This window comes from Gossypium raimondii, chromosome 3 (assembly GCF_025698545.1).
Source record: "Gossypium raimondii isolate GPD5lz chromosome 3, ASM2569854v1, whole genome shotgun sequence".
In the NCBI taxonomy this organism is placed as follows: Eukaryota; Viridiplantae; Streptophyta; class Magnoliopsida; order Malvales; family Malvaceae; genus Gossypium; species Gossypium raimondii.
The window spans coordinates 60,812,492-60,833,218 of record NC_068567.1 but is presented as its reverse complement, the minus strand read 5'-3'; the positions used below and the strand labels follow the sequence as shown (position 1 = coordinate 60,833,218).

Sequence of the window (20,727 nt, the reverse complement as noted above, 5' to 3'; positions counted from 1 at the left end):
TGATTTATTCATTCTAAAAACCATGAAGATGTAAACTAATATATTGGTGAAATTGCATTTTAGTTCTTATAAAAAAATATAACTTAGTTTTTGGCCCCTCACAAAAAAATTATGTTTCCTCCCCTACTAATCGAGCTAAAATTTCAATTTTCATAAAATATAAAAACCTAGTACGCTTGTTTTAAGGATTGGGATATCTGCCCAAATGAGAAGTATTGTTCAATATTTGGAAGAGTATAGGCAATAAAATTAGGTTGTGTAAAATATGTGCCAAACTTGGACTATAACGTTCAAGGCTCCAGCCCAAATCAATCCGTTGAATATTGGAATGTAGTGTTTTATTTTATTACAATAACACATAAAAATTAAAGTTATAATATATAATACTATAATGTAAACATTAAAAAATATATTATATTTAAAAGTAATGAAAGTAAAATTCATATAAAATTATTAAATAGTAGATTAAAAATAATTTAAATTAATTTTTAAATTGTAGCCAATTCTAAATTGGTTTGCGTTTATCCTTTACAAATATGGATGGACTCGATAAAACTTAAGCAAGATTGTTTTAATACCATACAATGGCCTAACCCGACCCAACTTTATACCCAAGTAGAGACAACTTCCCAATATTTTAAAAATGGAATCCATAATTTTGTTTTGAAAGTTTCTATTTTACAAATAAATACGAGTGTAGAAAACTAAGCCAATATAAAGCACAACATATTAAGAACCGAAAAAAATTGGATAAATTCATTCAAGGCATAGACACATATTGGGATTAGAAATCCAAGTATCGTAATTACACATAGTAAGATTTAAACTTGAATGCTTAAGGATCCAAAGAATCTACCTTTAATCAACAATGCCAAAATTTAATTCGCACGAAATTCATAATTAATTATGTTATTATTAAAATTATTTTTTCCTATTTTAATGGTTCTAGATGTTGTTAATTATCAATGGTCTAAATAAAAAATTGACTTGAAATTATAGCGCATTTTTCACTTAAGTTTTTTTTTATTGTCAAAAGTGATATTTAAATTGTTAATTTTGTTTCATTTCATCTCATGATACGATATCGAAGAATAATAACATGACACATGTCACGTTTTTATTAGACTGTCATCCAATTTTAAAGTAGAATGAAAACTTTAAGTACCTAAACGAAAAATATATATAATTTGGAGGCCAATTTCGTAGTTAAACCAATTCCAAATACAAACTTATTAATAGTTGACTTGAGACCAGCCTTACCTTACCACAAGGGTCTGATCTGATGATTAATAAGTTGTTTAACCCTCATAAAAATATTCATATGAAATTAAAAAAATCATGAAGAAAAGGGGATTTTGGCTGTTTATTGTCAAAAGGGCTGAGCTGGCAATTATGAAGATTTGTGAGGACTAATGAAGTCAAACTGTGAATGATCTTTTTTCTCCCTGTTTCCATGTTGGCATGAAGCATAGTCCAGATAAGCACATGGACCCCTTGTCATTTCCCTTCCACCTCTACACCTCACAATATTAAAGTCAAATTCTATAAAAAGTATCTCTCTTATGTGTTTTTTGCAGATTTAGTCCCTCTGTTATTATCTTATTCCACTTTGTCATTTTTAACTTTGAAGAATTGTAAAAAGAAAAATTGAAAAGAGTTGACAACAAGATTAAAAAATACACTTTTCAAAAAAGTAAAACGAATTCTGTTATTAGTCTATGCACTGCGTAAGTTACGGATTTAATCTTTGTGCTTAATTTTGATTATTTTAGTCTTTTTTTTACTTTTCAAAATTTGGTAATCGTTATATTCTGTTAAGTTAAATTGTGTTATTTCCAAAATCTTATGCGATAAATATATTATATTATTTCTACATATAATTATAAAAATCACGTAATTTTAATTAACGAATTTAACAAATAAAAGTTTGAATCAATATTGAAATTTTAAAATTAAAATGTATCAAAATTAAAATGATCAAATTGAAGAATATGTAATAAATTTGCAACTTACGAATAATATGAGACTAATAGCAAAGTTTGACATAGCAGACATACTATTTGGAACAAGATTAAGATTTCAAATTAAAAAAAAATATAAGGACTAAATTTACAAATTATACATATATGTTGATTAATTAAAATTTTAATCAATTAAAATGATCAATTTACCGCAGAAAGACTAAAATCACCAAAAAAAAAACTATAGTACAAGAATATCTCAAAATTTATATAATACAAAAGTTAAAATATGTCATAAGTCTTTGTAATTTTCATAAATTTAAAATATAATATCTGTACTTTTATTTCTAAGAATTTAATCTCTACTTTTCAAATTTCAAAGTTTAAATCCAATTATTAACATTGTTATATATATTTTTAAAATCGGTTGGTACGATAAAAATATATATACTCACTTGTTGCCATGTAACTAAAAAATGACGATACAATATACCTGAATTAATTTAACAAAATAATTTTAACAATATTAACAGTTGGACTTGAATTTTGAAATCTGAAAAATAGAACTAACTTCTAAATTTACAAAAACTACAAGGACTTATGACATATTTTAACAAATGTTTTTAGCATTAGACTGATTCAACCACCGGTCAGGCCACAAGTTTATTAGTCCTACTAATTCGACCGGTTCAATTAATTAATCATTAAAAATTTCATAAATTTTATTAAAAATCCAATTCAAAGGCTCAGTTCAATGAGCTTTTTGTTGGGTTCAACTGATCCATACCGATTATTGGATTAATCGGTTCAATGTCCTCTGGACCAATACTCCGGCCAGTTCCCATTCCAACCAACCCGACCAGAATTTTAACCTAATACAAATTATTTCCGTATCAAAATTTATATAAATATAAAATACATTAATCAGACATGTTGAAAGAAAGCAGAGAGTAATTAGACTTTTAGAGAATGGCAAAAATGATGAGCTTTTCTATTAAGTCATATCAGTTTGCAGATTTGAATGGGTACATCATGCTGAAAGTATGGTTCACCGGTAATCAATCCAAGCTCCAGTTCAACTGCCAGAGCATATAAAGAGCCAACCCCATTTTCATGATGACGAAAAATGGTTCGAATCAGGCTTGATGGTCTCTCTCGGTAAAGCAGATTTGAATGAGTACATCCTGTTGTCTGATACAGTGCAACTCGTGCCGGAAGTATGGTTTAATGATAATCAATCCAAGTTCCGGCTCAACTGCTTAAGCTTTATAGAGTGTACTCCGTTCTTGTTGTTTCTTGAATTCATGTTTACCAATAGTCACGGCAAGAGCAAACCCCGTCTTTGAAATGATGAAAACGGTTGGAATCCCGTACGATGATCTCTCTCTCGGTGATTTTGGATATGTACTTGGTTGCATTGTGACAATCACCGCAAACTCTCAGGTTCTTGAATATTCTAATAGGAGTTTTAGGAGGGGTGCTAATAATCCCGAATGCAATCGCCAATCTCTCGCTATGACTCATAAGGATATGCTCCTTCTCGTCTTCTTCGACATCCTGCAAAACGAAACTGTAGTCTGGAACATGGCCTAGACTTTTCATTTTAGCATTCAAATTCCTCAACTCCTTGTATATCTCCTCGCATTTCGGATGGCTTTGATTTCCGGTATAAAAGACATCGACCTTGTTATTCGCCTCAATCGAGCTCCATCCAGGAGTTTTCCTCAATCCCATATCTCTGGCTAGTGTTCTTACTTTATCTACTCCTTCCCATTTCCCAATATTCGCATAAATGTTAGACATCAGAACATAGTACCCGACATTCTCAGAATCCACTTCAAACAAACGTTCGGATGCAAAAGCGCCCAAATCAATGTTTCCATGTATTCTACAAGCACCAAGAAGGGCACCCCAAACAGATGCATCGGGTTTTACTGGCATGTCTTTTATAAAATTATATGCCTTCTCTAGATGCCCAGCTCGACCGAACATATCTACCATGCAACCATAATGCTTCAAAATAGGCTCAATTCCGTATTCTTCCCGCATCACATTAAAGCACCACTGACCCTCTTCAACTAAACCCGAATGGCTACAAGCTGAGAGCAGTGATACAAAAGTTACATGGTCCGGCTTCACTCTCTCTTCTCGCATTTCTCTAAATAGTTTTAGAGCTTTCTCAGCATGCCCATGAATTCCGTGACAAGATATTATGGCATTCCAGGGGACAGATGTCATTTTCGGTACTTCATAGAACAAGGACATAGCATCATCTAATTTCCCACATTTCCCATACATGTCGATTAGGCAGGTTCCGACAAAGATATCCAAATAGAGCGATGACTTAACCAACAGTCCGTGAACCCGCATCCCTTGTCGCAAGGCGCCTATATTGGAATAAGCGGGTAAAATGCTGACCCAAGTCGCTTGATTTGGTACTATTTCCTTTTGCATCATGTCGAATACTTCGATTGCCTCGCTTGCCAAACCATTTTGAGTGTAACCGGTGATTAAAGTGTTCCAAGATACCACGTCTTTAACCGGAAGGGATTCAAAAACTGCACGTGCAGAACTCATATCACCAAGTTTACTGTACATGTCCACCACTGAATTTCCGGAAATGACATCTTTCAGAATCCAACCTCTCCTCATGACAAATCCATGGACGGACTTACCATTCCAAGAATCACCTAATTGAGCAACGATAGATGTTACACTCACCAGCGTCAGGTAATCAGGACTAATTCCAGTTAGTTGCATGTCGTAGAATAAAGCTAGCGCCCTGTTCGGATCATCATTCTGCTCGTAAGCAGCAATTATCGAGTTCCAAGAGACCACATCCCTTACTACCATGTTATCGAGAACCTTCTGCGCATTTGCCAACTCACCAAATTTCGCGTACATGTTAATCAAAGCATTAGATACGAACAAATCATACTCCAACCCACGTTTTATAGAATATACATGAATCGACATTCCATTCAAAATATCGTCTAACTGTGCACAAATAGGAAGAATGCTAACTATAGTAACCGGATCCATCAGTACCCCTTCTGATCTCATCTCATTCAAAACATCTAATGCCTCCGCAGCATTGCTGTTTTGACAGTATCCAGAAATCATTGCATTCCAAGAACCCATATCTCGTACTGGCATATCATCAAATAATTTACGAGCATTGCCTAAAGCTCTGAATCGGGTATACATGTGAACCAAGGAAGCGGTGACAAAGACATCCCATTCAAAGCCCAGTTTTAGTACCAAGCAATGTATCCTCATCCCATCGAGTGGATTTTTACAAGCTTTTAGCACGGGAGCAAAAGTGTAGAAATCAGGTCGAAGACCAGAGGTCAAGAAAAACTGATAGAAACAATCTACAGCTTCCCGAAAATGACCCGTGCGTACATAAGCAGAAACCATTGAATTCCAGGTATAAACATCTTTGTTGGGTATTTGATCAAATGTGCGGCGCGAGAACGAGACATCGCCAAGGTAGGCATAAACATTAACAAGCTTGGCAGAAAAAAAGATGCTTCGAGCTTTCCCCGCAACAACAACAAGGGCATGGAGGAGCTTGGCAAGGTGCAACCGGTTGCAGGATTTGAATAGATGGTCGAAATCAATCCTCTTGTCACCGTCTTCATCTGATGTGCGTTGAAGAGCATTCACGGATGTTGAAAACAAGGTGCGACGAGCTTGAAACAACGGCAAACTTTCGGAAATATGCCTACTTCTGTAGGTGGACACCAATCTGAGTAAAATAGATAATGCATAAGGCATACTGCAAATTGGGAAAAGATTTAGAAACAAAAAATATAGCCTAAGTCTAGCAATTACAAGACACAAACACCAGTAGCTATCAACAAAAAAAAATTGTTCAACCTGTTACCTATGCAGTTTAATTAGATATATATTTGTTGAGAGATTTCCGATTCCTTTTACAGAAGTCTCTGAAGTGTCGCTCACCCAAAGCCAGCAAACCCCTCAACACGTCTAGTATTGTCCCAGCTCGAGGTTTTGTCTCCTGATTCCATCGAGAGCAGCACGGGATTCACTTGATCAGGTTATCAGCACAATCAGACAAGGCACCCCCACTCCGCAAATCCCGCACGGTTCTCGATGGAGTCTGGAGACAAAACCCAGACCAAGGACATTACCAGACATGGTGAAGGGTCCACTGGCTCTGAGCAAACTAACACTTCGAAAACTTCTCCTATGCGGTTTAATTAGATATATATTTGTTGAGAGATTTCCGACTCCTTTTACAGAAGAACAGTAATCCAATATAGATTCTATGGTTCCCCTATGATATCTAATTAGAAAATTCAAGTTACAGATAATTGTGAATATATTAAGTGGTGAAATGGAAACATAATCTTCACTTTTTTTCTCAATCCAATAAAATTGTATTCTGAGAATGACCCCATCATTAAACTAAATGCAAAAGCATTAATAAAATCATTTAACTACCCAGTGTTCTAAATTGAATGTAAACAAAAGGGGAAAAAGAAGAAAGCAAGAAGAAAGCTCAGATAATCATACCTGAACATACATATAAATGTTATGGTAAAGACGATGTTGCAAAAATGAGTGTACAAATTCGAATGACGATATGCTGAGTTGCAGAGAGAAGGGGTAGGCCAATTAGGGTTTTAGAAATTAGGGATTAGAGTCATTAACTTTCCTCAATTTAAAATTTAAGTCACCCGTTAAAGCTATACGCAAAAGTGACGTGGAATTTTTCTAATTGGCATATTAACACATTTAATCCTCAATACTTACACATTTAAAGAATGTGATCCTCAAACACATATAATTAAATGATTATTATATATTGCTAAAAGTTACAAAATAAATTATTATTTATATAAATAATATTATATGTTTTATATTTAATTATAATTATAAGGCTCAAATATTCATTTAGCCCCGGAACTTGACACATTCTCTCAACTCGGTACTTATAAAATATTTAAAATATAAAATAAACTATAAATTATAAAAAATGTATCTAAAAATTTTAAAAATAATACCAAAAATTCTAAAATTCAAGTTAAAAAATTGAAAACCCAACAAAATTACATTTTATCTAAATAAATTGCAAACAAATTAGAGGACTTCTTCAAGTTGACAAGAATGCAATAGGAAGCTTTTAGATTTTATTTATAAATTATTTGTTAGATTTTATTTAAAAGTAACGAGTTTTTGGGATTTTATAAATTTCTTTAAGTTAAACAAACAATCAAATATATTTAAAATTTAATCTCTTTCTTTATTGGATTTCAAAATTTAAATTCAATTGTTCTATGTGGACCAATTTTTAATAGAAGATTTTTTTTAACAATCTTATTATAGGTTCTGATCATATCTGTTTTTTTTTTTACAGAATGCCTAAAATTACCCATAGCCCATCCTCAACTCATAAATAGGAGGTTAATGTGCTTCAGCGCATTTGAACCCACGTCCTCCTGCATTGGTAACAATGCCCATGCCAATCGAGCTAAGGTTAAATCGGCTTTAATAGAATAATTTTAACTATATTAGCATTTGTACTTAGATTTTTAAATTTGAAGTGTATAAAAACTACGTTCCTTTAAATAAAAATAGAAAGACTAAACCTAAAATGTACAAATAATATAATTATTTTAAGTTTTAATCATGACTTCAATCTGGAAGTGCTCATGGGCCGGGCGGCTCGGCCAGACGGCCCGCCCGAAATATGGGTTTGGGCAAAAAAAACGAGGCCCGATTAGAAAACGGGTCGGGCATTAGGCACCACTTTTTTGGCCTGGGCCCGGCCTGAATACATTATAAATATATATTTTTATTTTTTAAATTTTAAAATATTTTTAAAATACTTTTTTTAAATAAATTTTTGGTGTTTATTAAAAATGGGCTGGGCTGGGGCTTAGGAATTTTCCGGGCCGGACATGGACAAAATTTTAGTCCAATATTTTGGGCCGGCCGGGCCTAGGATGCTGGCCAAAGTTTTTTCTAGGCCCGGCCCATGAGCACCTCTACTTCAATACTTGTTTTTTTAGTTTAATTATTATTATTTTTTTCTAATTTTTAACATTTTAATTCCCATACTTGTTAATAGATCTCCTTTAAATTTAAATTACATAAACCAAATCATAGTATTATGAATTAAATTTAAATTTAAATTTTAAATTAAATAAGAAAAATGAATAAATTTTCAAAATTAAAAATTAAAACATTAAATTTCAAAAAAAAAATTGTTATTTTGTTTCTATGTGCATTGTGTAGTTCATATTTATGCAAAAAAACATGCAGAGTTTGCATCATAATCATGTGCATTTGGTGCAACACATGTGATGATGATATGGTGTGACCCCATGACATGTGAAATCCACTTCATTCTTTTAAAAAGATATTTCAAAAATTATTGATTTTATATATTTCATTTAATACCATCATATAAATATCGATTGAGTTTTAATTAAAAAAGCATTATCGTATAAATTGAAATCGGACTAACAAATAATTTTTAAACATTTACTAATATTATTGTATTTAACATTTCAAATGCATTTCAAATTATATAATCGACAACTAAGTTGCATTATCCAGGAATAAATCTTATCCTCTATTGCCCTTCAATTCTCATAATAAGCTTAATCCTCCTAACCACAGTGATTCTTGAGTCCGCCGTCTCATTGTTGTGTAAAATCCCGACTACTTCCAGATTATCTGTATGAATAACGCCCATTTTAATACCTTTATCGAGTAGAACCAATTATACCATTTTTAGTTGTTTTACTGAGTATCATATTATATTAACAAACCCTTTAATTATATCACATCTACATTTGACTAAAATATGTTTATTTTACGATATACATTTTCTTTGCCGGGAAGAAGTAAAGCAGAAATTATTCTCGATATAACTAACGTTAACTGAAAACTTAAATATATAATTCAATTTATTTTTTACTTCATATATTTTTAAGATCAATCAAGTATTATTCATAATGAATACTAATTTTTTAATATATTAAATAAAAATTTTACAAATAAAAATTTAAAATAAATACTAATAAATTATGAAAATTGTGATCTCATCGTCAATATTACACAATTTTTTATCATATGAACAAACCATCCGATCAATCTTGTCGGAAAGCAGATCCAACGGCCGCAAAACTCCACGTCTCTCTAAGTAAATTGGCAGTGTAAAGTCAAAATTCAAACCAAAAATTTAGTGGCCCACGTTGCATGATCTCATCCACTAAAGCAATCTCATCCCACTCGAATATTATAACAAAAGAGGTCAAATTCTGATATTAGTCCCTCTACCATTCTTAAATTTGAGATTTAGTATTATATTTTAATTTTGAACATTATAACATTTATACTCGAAGATGATTTAGAAGTATAATTTAAATCATGTCTCACGTATGATTTGGATGATAAATAATTTTATATAAATATATATTTATAAATATTTTGTTTATCAATTAAATCATAGGTTTGTGGTAAAATTTTTATGTAAAATCTTCATCAAATTTGGGTGTTCAATCCCTAAATATCTGGTTTATTACTTTATTAATAGTACGTTTTCAAGTCATTTTTTTGATTCAATTGGTATCCAATTAATTGAGAGTTGCTCATGGCTGAATTGGGTCCTAATAAAATCCAATTGTCAAGTCCGGGCTTAACTCGTCCCAAAAAATGGATCTAAATTTTTGCTCAAACCCAGCTTAAATAAAGATGCTAAAATTCGGACTCGTATTTTTTTAAAATTTTATTTTTTATATAAATTTTTTAAAATATATAATACATCAAATACACTAAAAATATTAAAATAGATGTTTCTCAACAAATTGGAAATCAGTTTAGAAAAGTCTTTATACTTAAATAAAACTAAGATAAGTGCAACTTAATAAACAAATACTTCTAAAATAGTAGCAAAATTAACAATAAAACGAGTATTATATAATATCCAAATATTAACAATATAATAGTAAAATTGTAGCAAAATAGTGGCAAAAAGTGATAAAATAACAACAAAATATGAAAAAACAACAACGAAAACAGTAGGGTTTTTTTAAATTGAAAATTCGGGCCGACCTTAGGAAAAGCTTATTCGAGGTCCGACCCATTTTCTAAACTAACCCTATTTTTTTACTATATTTTTGTCCAAACTATCTCATTTTTCGAGCGACCCGACCCATAGACAACTCTAAATTAACTCAGTAAAAAAATTTATAAATCCACATCAACATTTTAACCAAAAACAATTAACTGTATTACTTACTCGAGATGATTTAGAAGTAGGATTTAGATTATTTAAAATAAAATATATAAACTAATATCAAATTTGAACATAATATAGGGACTAAAACAATAATTTAACCTTGCAAAAGATAGAAATTACAATTAAATCCTCAAAAATCTGGGGAAAAAGCTCCTTAAATTTCGACTAAGCGTCGAGGCGACAATAGACACTTGTCGTCTCCACAAAGCTAAAGCCTCCCCTCTGTGTTTTTTTCCCCCCTTTCTTCAAAGAAAAACGACACAATTTTCAGCTCGCTCTAGTCCATCACCACCACACACTCTCGATTTTCAACAAAATTTTTTTATTTTATTTTTTGGGTTTTAATTTTAAACCCGAAAAAATAAAAATTTAAAGGTGAAGAAAAAAAAAAGAACACAAAGGAAGCAGTCTCTTTCGTTTCTTCTATCACTATTATACTTTACCCTTTCTCTCCCTTTTTCTTCCTTTGTTCTTTACTGTTTTATAATTTTTTTGTTATATTTGTTTGCCTTTTATGTAATTTTAGTTTTGCTTGATTAAAGAAACTATTTTGAATGTTTTAATGAAGGGATCTTGTTACCTGAGCTAATTTAGCTGCTTTTTAAAAAAATTAAAAATATATATTTTCCTTCATTTGATTTTCTTTTTGTTACTGGGGTTTTTTTTCAATATTTTAACATGTTGTTGATGGGTTTAATGGTTAAAATTTGGGTTGGTTTTAGATTTTGTTAAAGCTTTGATTTTTATTTTATTTTTCTGTGAAATAGCAGCTGGACACTTGTTACTTGTTAATTAGCTTCTACCTCTAGGATTAATATATTGTTTGTGGATCTGGGAAATTTATATATACACTTTCTGCTTTATCCTTATTGTCTGCATAATTTGGAAGGATTTGCAAGAAAATTTGTTTGTTTATGTGTATAATTGTATATTTTCTACTATTTGCTGAAGAGAATGTTGAAAATTTCAAGATTTTAACATGAAAGTTTTAATCTTTATTGTTTTGCTCATGAATGCTATGATTAGATTTAATTTTGGTTTAATGGAATTTGGGATTAAAATGGCTGTAATTGGAACTATGGTGAGAATGATATATATGATTAGCTTGCACTTTGCTTTGTTTGGTGAACATGTATTAGATCTTAAGTTAAAGAAAAGGAAAGTGAATGTCATAATCATCTCATCTACTTTAGTTGATGGAATTTATAGGGCAATTTGATTGTGGCCATAATATTTTGCTGTTGTGGAAAATGGGATCTCATTTAAATTTCAAGAACTTTGGTGGTGATGGGAACAACGGGTCGAAGCCGGTTGTGAATTCGCCGTTGGTTAGGCAGTCATCTATATATTCATTGACCTTTGATGAGTTGCAGAGCACTTTTGGTGGACTTGGGAAGGATTTTGGGTCAATGAATATGGATGAATTGTTGAGGAATATATCGACGGCGGAAGAGACTCAATCAGCTATGACGGCTTCGGTTAGTGCGGGAGAAGGAGGAGATGTTTCTGGTGGGAATTTGCAGAAACAAGGGTCGCTGTCGTTGCCGAGGACTTTGAGTCAAAAAACGGTCGATGAAGTATGGAAGTACTTGATGAAAGAAAGTGATGGTGGCAGTAATGATGGAAGTACCGGTGGAGAAGCGAATTTGCCGCAGAGGCAACAGACGCTAGGAACGATGACGCTTGAGGAGTTCTTGGCAAGGGCAGGTGTTGTAAGGGAAGATATGCAACAGATTGGGATGGTGAACAATGGTGGATTCTTCGCTGACAACTCGCCTTTAGCTCTCGGGTTTCAACAGGCAAATACAAACAATGGGTTTGCAAGTGGAGTCAAATCATCGTCACAGCTGCAACAGCAGCCACAGCCACTGTTTCCCAAGCAACAAGTAGTTGCTTTTGCTCCTCCTATGCACCTTATGAATGCGACACAGCTCGCTAGTCCGGGTGCTAAGGGTTCAGTGGTTGGAATTGGTGACCCTTCTATGAATAATAATCTGGTTCAGAACACAGGGCTGCAGGGTGGTGGGATGGGGATAGTTGGTTTAGGCTCACCCGCAAGCCAGATATCTTCTGATGTGGTTTCGAAGAACAGCATCGATACCACTTCGCCATCACCAGTTCCTTACATATTCGGCCGAGGAAGAAAATGCGGTGCAAATTTGGAGAAAGTAGTTGAGAGAAGGCAAAAGAGAATGATTAAGAACAGAGAGTCAGCTGCAAGATCACGAGCTCGCAAGCAGGTGAGTTGGGTCATTTAGCCTCCATTTTGTTTCGTGTATGAATAAAGCTCGTTTATGTGGATATATTGAATCAACTGTTGTGAGTTTCTTGTAGGCCTATACATTGGAACTCGAAGCAGAGGTCGCAAAGCTTAAAGAAATGAACCAAGAATTGTTGAAGAAACAGGTTCCTATTATCTGCTAACTAAGATTCTTCGTGTTTTATTGAAAAAACGTCCGGTAGACGGCCCTCCTTAACCATACTTTGGTTGGTGCAGGAGGAAGTGATGGAAATGCAGAAAAACCAGGTAATGCTCCTTGATTTTAGATTTGTTGCAACTTGAAAAGCCTAAAGAAATAGAAACTTTCGGAAACTATAGTATAATGACATACGGATATTCATTGAAATGCTGTCGTGTTTTAGGATGTTCCTTTCGATGCACCGTATTTTCACATAGCGATAGTACTAAAACGCAAATCCCGCATAACATACATGTTTTGTCTCTTTCTATTGCTAACCTCATTATAATGCCGATATGTTTCGGTTTTCCGTTGCCTAATTCGAACAGATGCTAGAGAAAGTGAATCGACCATGGGGACGTAAAAGACGATGCTTGAGAAGAACAATAACATGCCCTTGGTAGAAAATCTCGGCTGGCGGTACGAACACCAGGGGATTGCAGCGTGCATCGATCATCGATCATCCGTATCGATGCTGCTAAAGGGGTAGGCATCTCTATGTATAGAATCAAAAAGGGTTTTTGAGATGAATATTATGAACCTCATACTATTAGTTTTGTATATTAGATTTTTCTTTATTGGCTTTGATCTTCAGTTTTGCCTATCAGATGGTATAAACCTTGACACAAACAAAGGGATGTAGGAAAAAAAACCTTGGCTGTTTTAAGTAACCATGGTTAGTTTTTAACCTCCATTAAATCTCACTCTTCGAATTTATAACACATTCTCCATCATTGTATCAAATAAGCTTAAGTTCATGAGCTTTATATATTCCTTGCATATGTCTCATTTGGTCTCTTTAGTCCCTATACTTTATAATTTGATCCTTCTACTCTTTATAACGTCATTAGCTAGCCTAAATAGTTAACACCATTAACCATTCCGGTTTAACACTTGTTTTAACTCATCGTGTTAATATGGATTTTTTGTTGTTGTTGTTGTGCGTGTTGAGAAGGGTACTTTTAAGAGAAATCTAGTCAATATTATAAATTAACGTTAAGTATTTGGACCAATTAATAATAGTATCAAAGTAGAATACTAAATTATGTCAATTAAAGAATGAGTATTAAATTGAGCAAAGTAGAGGGATTGAAGCCATGATTTCGCCATTTTTTGTTTTGTTTGGATGAAATTTATGTTATTCCAATTAGACTACATCAATCTGTTGGATTGAGAATCGAACAAGACTCCCAAAGAACCAGCAAAAAAAATCGAAAACTAAGTAAAAAATTTTAGCAGTTGAATTGGTTTTAAGGGTGGGCAAGACTCAATTCGATTCGAAAAAGTCGTGACAAAATTCGAATTTCGAGTTAATCAAATCGAGTTATTCGAGTTTTGAGTTCAATCGAGTTAAATTTTACAATTCGAATAATAAATTAGTAGTCCTTGTTAATTTTGAAAATGAGCAAAATTACCTCTCTCAACAAAAAAATTATAAAAAAGAAATCAAAATAAATTTTAAAATTCAAAATATTTATAAAAATTTCAAAATTTATATATATTTTTAAAATTCTAAAATATATATATATATATATAAAGAAAGTTAAAATTTTAAAAATATTCTAAAATAATAAATGTTGGAACTAAATAAGTTTATTAACAATTCAAATTTATAATACTAAAATATCCTTTTCTTATTAGTTTACTTTGAATTTATGTACTTTAACGTGAAATTAGTTATATTGTAATAATATTTTAATTTCACATGTTTAAGTTTTTAATTTAACTCGAACAATTTCACTTGATTCGATTCGAATTTCATTCCATTCGACTCAATTCGAAAAGAATTCAAATCGAGTTAGGATGATAAAATATAACTCGTCAGCTCAATTAACTTGAAACTTTTACACTCCGTTTGATCAAACGCTCACCCCTAACTGGTTTTATAAACCTTTTTATTTATTTTTTTAAATTTTTAAAGCATTTAACCATCAACCCGGCTGTTAAAATCATTTCTATTGAAATCAAATTAGATTAGTCGGATGAATCGGTTGAATTTAAAACCAACTTGTACATTGATCCAAAACAAGACAAAAAATTTGATTGACTCGAGTTAAAAAATCGACGGTTGAATTGAATTTTATAGTGTTTAATAATTTATTTAATTTAAAAGGGTACAAGTAACTGGAAAACCGGTGACTTAAAGATCGATTAAAACATTAGGTTTGAGATGTGTAGAAGAACAACCTTAAAAGAAAGAACAAAAGACGTGCACGTTTAGCTTTTGTACTTTTTGTCTTGGTGATAGACATGTTCTAATCTTGTACTGAACTGAAACAGGTGGCAAAATCAAAGCCTCATCTTTCAAAAAGCCCTTTATCCTACTGACGTGGATGTTCCTTACTTTTCTACTTTTTAATTCGATTAGTACCAAAGAATAAAATTTGCAAGAGCAAGAACATGATGTTTGGCTAGTGAAAGTGAAACCCAGAAAATCCACATGTTTTTCTGAAGATTTGTCCAAGGGTTAGGCCGAAACTTTTATAAAAAGTGAAAGAATTTGAGTAAATTAGGCCGAAACTTTTATAAAAAGTGAAAGAATTTGAGTAAAAATATAGACTCGAAAAATAAGGTTAGATTTATATTTTCATCTAGCCCAAACTCAAGTTGAAAGTAGACTTTGATTCGAAGCGAATCAGCTTGAGAGCTGAGGATGGATCAAAGATTGTGGTCGTTGGAGAGAGAACATAATTTCTCTCTAATGTGGTTTCAGCGACTAAGGCTAAGAAGTTTTTGAGTAAAAGTTGCGAAGTTTACTTACTTAGCCTATGTACTGAATTTTGGAAGTAAGGAGTTGAGAGTTCAAAATATTCGTATCGTGAGGGATTTTCCTAAGGTGTTTCTGAAAGACTTATCTAATTTGCCGCCAGATCGAAAAGTTGAATTTGGTATTGAGGTGTTTCTTGGTGCTCCACCAGTATCCATTGTCGCCTATCGCATGACACCGAAGGATCTCAAGGAGATGAAAGTGTAGTTGTAAGAGCTTTTGGTTGAGGGTTTATTTGCCGAGAATATCACATTGGGGAGCGCCGGTGTTATTTGTGAAATAAAAAGATGATACTTTCATGCTATGCATTGATTATCAACAACTGAATAAGTTGACGATCAAAAACAAGTATCCTTACTCGGATTGATGGCATGTTCGATCAGTTTAAAGATGCGACTATATTTTCGAAAATTGATTTGAGATCTTAGTATTATCAGCTCAAATAACTCTAAAATTTTATTGGATTGAGCTTGAACTTCTCAATCAAGCTTAAAATTTTGTTAAAACCTAATCCGACCCTACTTATGAACAACTTCAATTTTTATGAATTGAAGAAATCTTTAAAATACATGTTTGTCGCCTTGTTGAAAGGGGGATGATAAAAAGGTTGTAAGAATGGAGAATCTGCAGCTTTTTCTGGTTTCCTTTGATCTATTAGGCTATTCAGATTCCTGGGAATAGAAAAAGCATAGCTAATAAGGTTGTTTTTATGAATTTAGTCCTTATATTTTTAGAATTTTAAAATTTAGGTTCAATTTTAATATTTTTTTTAAATTAGTTACCATAGCATTTAAAAAGAAAAAAAGTATTCACTTGATTGCCATGTTTTTTTTGGTTTAATTAGTTGTTGTGATATTTTAAAATAATAATAATAATAATAATAATAAGCTACTCGGTTGATAGCCATATAATTAAAAAAGATATTGTAATTAACCCGAATTTAATAAAAAAAAATTGGACCTGAATTTTAAAATCTAAAAATTAGAGAAACTAAATTTCTTTTTAATAACGGGTTTTCAATTTTATTTTCCATAATGTTCTTTACCGAATACCTTTTATTGCAATTATATTCTTGAAAAAAAGTTATGAAATGGTCATACAATCGATTGCATTTGTCTTATTTTATTTAGTTCTGATATTTGGATGATGGAAAGATGACGGAATAATTCTAAAGTTAGGACAATAACAAATTTAACCTTTAATATTTACTAACACATAATTTAATAAAAACGGGAGTTGAACCTAAAACATCAAATTCCTCGAGTTTAAGCATGTCATGTATTTGCTAATGATTTACAGTGGGCCCATTAGGCCCATCCCTACCATACCCACTAACACCATATCCAATGGGGCTCGGCATTTAAGGTACACTTCTATTTTGTACAATTTCTCAGTTAAAAGACCTCTCTTTTCGTCATTTTTCTGTTCTCCGATGGCTTCTTATTCTACTTCGGTTACTCCATCATCTCACTTGGCTGCCAAACTCGCTCCCCCACGCGCCATTTCTTCTCATTTTTCCTCTAATCCCAACTCTTTGAACATCTCCTTTCCTTTGAAAAATGGGTCCTTTAAGCTTCGTCGCAATGCGCCTTCTATCACTCTCAAAACCCTTTTTGCCCATGACCCCAAAGGTAATCTCTTTCGCTTTGTTCCATTATATAATACTGTTTGAATTTCTGGGTTTTGATTTTGATTTTTTTTTGGGGGGGGGGGATTTATGGCTTATCTAGTGTTTGATTGTTTGGTTGCCCAGAAACTTAATAAAGAAAACAGGCAAAAAATTCCCGGGAATTTGGCAGTTTTAGCTTAAAGAAATCAGAAGGGGTTTGCATGTGTGTTATAATTGATCAAATAGGTCGTAATCGGAGCAACTAGCTTCTAATTGTTTGGTTGCGCAGAAACATGAGAAAAGAAAACAGGCAAATTTTTTCCGGGAATTTGCAAAATCTATTAGCTTAAAGCAATCAAAAAGGGGTGTGTAATTATGTGTTAAGACGCTCAGTTAGTGATAATTGTAGCAGCTACTACCAAGTCTAAGAAATAGTTTGAACTTCGAAGGATTAGTGCTTTTGAATTAGCATTAGAAGGTTAAAAACTTAACCTTTTTCAGAAAGGATTTTTGTTAGAACTATGAGAATCAAAGATCACTTTTTGCCAATGTTTTGGTCTTTTTGGTTGGAAATTGGATGCTCTAACATGTTTGGTCTTTTAGGGTTTACGGACCAAAGCAATAGAAGAGCGATTCAACTGATTTCATTCAATTTTAGGAAAGTGTAATGCAGAACAATTCTGTTAAAATGTTGTTCATGTCGATCCTGGTAGATTAGATTCCGGCAAAAATTTCACATACTGTAACAATCACTATGAACTTGCATGTGAATTTGATGTTCTCAAAGGTGCTTAATTCGTAAAACGAATATGATCTATCAGCTGAAAAAACTTGTTTGTTGTTGTGCACTAGAAAATTGATCAATTGTTTTTCTCATGTATTAAGAGCAATTTTCATAGAGCATGTGTGTCTATATTCAATGATAGTCTTTTTCATTAATGTCGTGTAGCTGCTGTGGTTACTAAAGACACATGGGAGAAATCAGTAATGAATAGTGATGCCCCCGTTCTTGTCGAATTTTATGCGAGCTGGTGTGGTCCTTGTATGATGGTCCACCGCATTATCGATGAGATTGCAAGTGAATATGCTGATAGAGTGAGCTGCTTTATTCTCAATACTGACACCGACTTTCCAGTTGCAGAGGTTTATAACATTATGGCCGTACCGGTGGTGTTACTGTTCAAAAACGGAGAGAGGAAAGAGTCTGTTGTTGGTACCATGCCAAAGGAGTACTATATAGCTGCCATAGAAAGGATTCTGAAATCATGAACGATGAAACGGTGCGTAACCAGGATCTACGGTAAAGCTTTTTGCCCTCTCTGGTGTATATAATGTTAATCGGTGCACAAGTTGTTCATCCTTTATATCATGGTAGTGAAACTGGAGTCCGTAAAACTATAAAACTGATGTTACCGATGCAATCTTCCCAGTGTACCCAGATTCTCTTTTGGATTACTTTGTGTACTGTTCTATCAAGCTAGAAAAGTTTTTTGTTGAAGATAGGAAGCATTAATCAGTGAGAATGATTAGGGGTGTAATCGAGCTGAGCCGAGCTCAAGCTTGACTCGAAATTCAGTGCTCGATACTCTGCTCGAGCTTTGACGAACATCTATTTTTATGCTCGGGCTTGGCCCAAGATATAAATTTTTGTATTCAAGTTCAAATTCAAAAATCAAACTTAGGGTTAATAATGGATATATATTAAGGGCAATAATGTAGTTTAATAATATAAATATATTAAAAATGAAAGCTCGGTAAGGCTTGTAAGTTGTTTGAGCTGAGTATAATTAAGCTCAAATTCAGCTTGACCAATAGTTCAAGCTTGGCTTGATAATTATTGAGTCAAGTTCAAGTTTTTCTTCGAACATAAGTAGTTTGGGAAGCTGAGCATTACGAAGTCTCAAATTCAGCTTGACCAATAGTTTGAGCTTGGCTCGATAGTTATTGAGCCGAGTTCAAGTTTTTCTTGAGTCGAACATAAGTAGTTTGGGAACCAGTGTCTTATTTGCACTCATAAAAATGATTGTGTTCCATTATCATAGCTCCAAAACAATTATTTTTAGGTCGTTACAATTATTATTGAAGATTAGGGTTAATACATTATTTGGTCCTCGAGATTGACACTCTTTTTGTAATATGATACTTGTATTTCCTTTTTTGTCCAATGTGATATCTATAATTTGAAAAGTTATACATTTTGGTGTGCAAAGATAATGATATTACTTTTTAGAGTTTAATTCGGATTCTAAAGATTGATTTGGCCAGCGTTAATTGCTAATATTTTCAGGTTTGAATTTCATGATTTTGTTAATAGAATAAATTTAATATTAATTGTGAATTTTTTTATTTTATGTTTAATTTGTAAAATGTAGTTTGATGGTTGAAATTTTTTTGAACTTTAGGGTTGATTTGACGGAAGTTAATTGTTAATATTATTATTTAATTATGATTTTCATCAAATTAAACATTAAAAAGTTAATATGGAGTAAAAAGTATCATGGAGGTCATTGTACTAGGAGTTAGATTACATTTTATCCCTTTACTAAAAAATGCATAAACTAGTCATTGTACATTAAATCAAAGAGTATATCATTAGAAAATTCATCTATTTATAAATATTAAAAATTGGCGTGGTTGGCGTAATAATCAAATAGTGACATATGTGTCACTTATACCTCATGTTGATATGCAGAGAGTTTTTTAACTATAAAAATAGATGGAGACGAACAAAATCATCTTATATAAAAAACATGTGAATACGGAAATTAAAAGATTAATAATTTATGAATATCTATATGATTGTTTAGGCTCTTGATTGAGTTGGTGTAACGAGTCAATCACAAACTCAATTAGGGAAATTACGGGAATGTCTTTTCATAATTAAAATAAGTCATATTCTTTGAACCCGCATTGATTGCGTCAGTAAAACTTTTAATTTATCACTCAATTAAAATTTTGTTTTGACACTTGTATACATTTTAATTTTACCATGCACATTTTATTACCTCCTTCAATTGTATATTTATTAATAATGTATTTGATTGAGTCGGTGTCATAAAGTTAACTCGACACCAACCTAAGATTGATAGCACCATTCGTACATATTTAATGTGTTATTAATAATTCGTACATATTTGTGCTTTAAATTTGTGGTTTTCACACGCATACGCATGTGACGCATGTGATAAGATTTTTACTATTAATAATGTTGTTGATTGAGATGGTATTTCAAATTAACTGGACGCAAACTTATGATTAATGACGACATCATGATAAATAATTATATTCATTTAGTATTCTTAATCTAATAAATTCATATGTTTAAATTTTGTTTTACTTACCATTTAGTTTATTTCTTTATTTTAATATTGTACATATTTAATGTGTTATTATTAATTATTTTCAAACTATACATTTCATTAGTTATTATATGTTACTCTGAAACACAAATCTATATTCTAAATATGTGATTTCACATGCCTATATGCATGCGATAGAATTTCTTTTTCTAGTAAAAGTTAAACATTCGAAATTTATCTAGATATAATAAAAGTATTAAAAAAATTCACATAATAAAGTTTTAAGGGTTAAATAGGTCATATATGCCAAAAAATTTTGTTAATTGGTCAAATAGGTCGATTATTTTTGAAATT

The 20,727-nt window shown here is 32.2% G+C and overlaps 3 protein-coding genes across 4 annotated transcripts; 2 read left to right on the top strand and 1 right to left on the bottom strand.

Annotated features, from left to right (window-relative positions):
- Nucleotides 1-2,931: 2,931 nt before the first annotated feature.
- Nucleotides 2,932-6,639, bottom strand: LOC105795246 (pentatricopeptide repeat-containing protein At4g33990). The gene is made up of 2 exons (XM_012624775.2): nucleotides 6,504-6,639; nucleotides 2,932-5,712 (listed from the first exon to the last, which is right to left on the bottom strand). The coding sequence occupies exons 1-2, from the start codon at nucleotides 6,509-6,511 to the stop codon at nucleotides 3,270-3,272; spliced, it is 2,451 nt and encodes an 816-aa protein (XP_012480229.1). The 5' UTR covers nucleotides 6,512-6,639; the 3' UTR covers nucleotides 2,932-3,269.
- Nucleotides 6,640-10,428: 3,789 nt separating this feature from the next.
- On the top strand, nucleotides 10,429-13,487 carry LOC105795245 (ABSCISIC ACID-INSENSITIVE 5-like protein 6). Of its 2 annotated transcripts, XM_012624773.2 has the most exons (5): nucleotides 10,429-10,614; nucleotides 11,449-12,479; nucleotides 12,574-12,645; nucleotides 12,737-12,766; nucleotides 13,028-13,487. In XM_012624773.2, exons 2-5 carry the CDS (start codon nucleotides 11,490-11,492, stop codon nucleotides 13,100-13,102), a joined length of 1,167 nt encoding a protein of 388 aa, XP_012480227.1. In that variant the 5' UTR covers nucleotides 10,429-10,614; nucleotides 11,449-11,489; the 3' UTR covers nucleotides 13,103-13,487. The 2 variants fall into 2 exon arrangements, with proteins under 2 accessions (XP_012480227.1, XP_012480226.1); XM_012624772.2 differs by lacking the exon at nucleotides 10,429-10,614 and having other exon boundaries at nucleotides 10,887-12,479.
- A 3,352-nt stretch (nucleotides 13,488-16,839) lies between these two features.
- On the top strand, nucleotides 16,840-18,771 carry LOC105795243 (thioredoxin M3, chloroplastic). Its single transcript, XM_012624771.2, has 2 exons — nucleotides 16,840-17,096; nucleotides 18,024-18,771. The coding sequence occupies exons 1-2, from the start codon at nucleotides 16,898-16,900 to the stop codon at nucleotides 18,341-18,343; spliced, it is 519 nt and encodes a 172-aa protein (XP_012480225.2). The 5' UTR covers nucleotides 16,840-16,897; the 3' UTR covers nucleotides 18,344-18,771.
- Nucleotides 18,772-20,727: the final 1,956 nt, after the last annotated feature.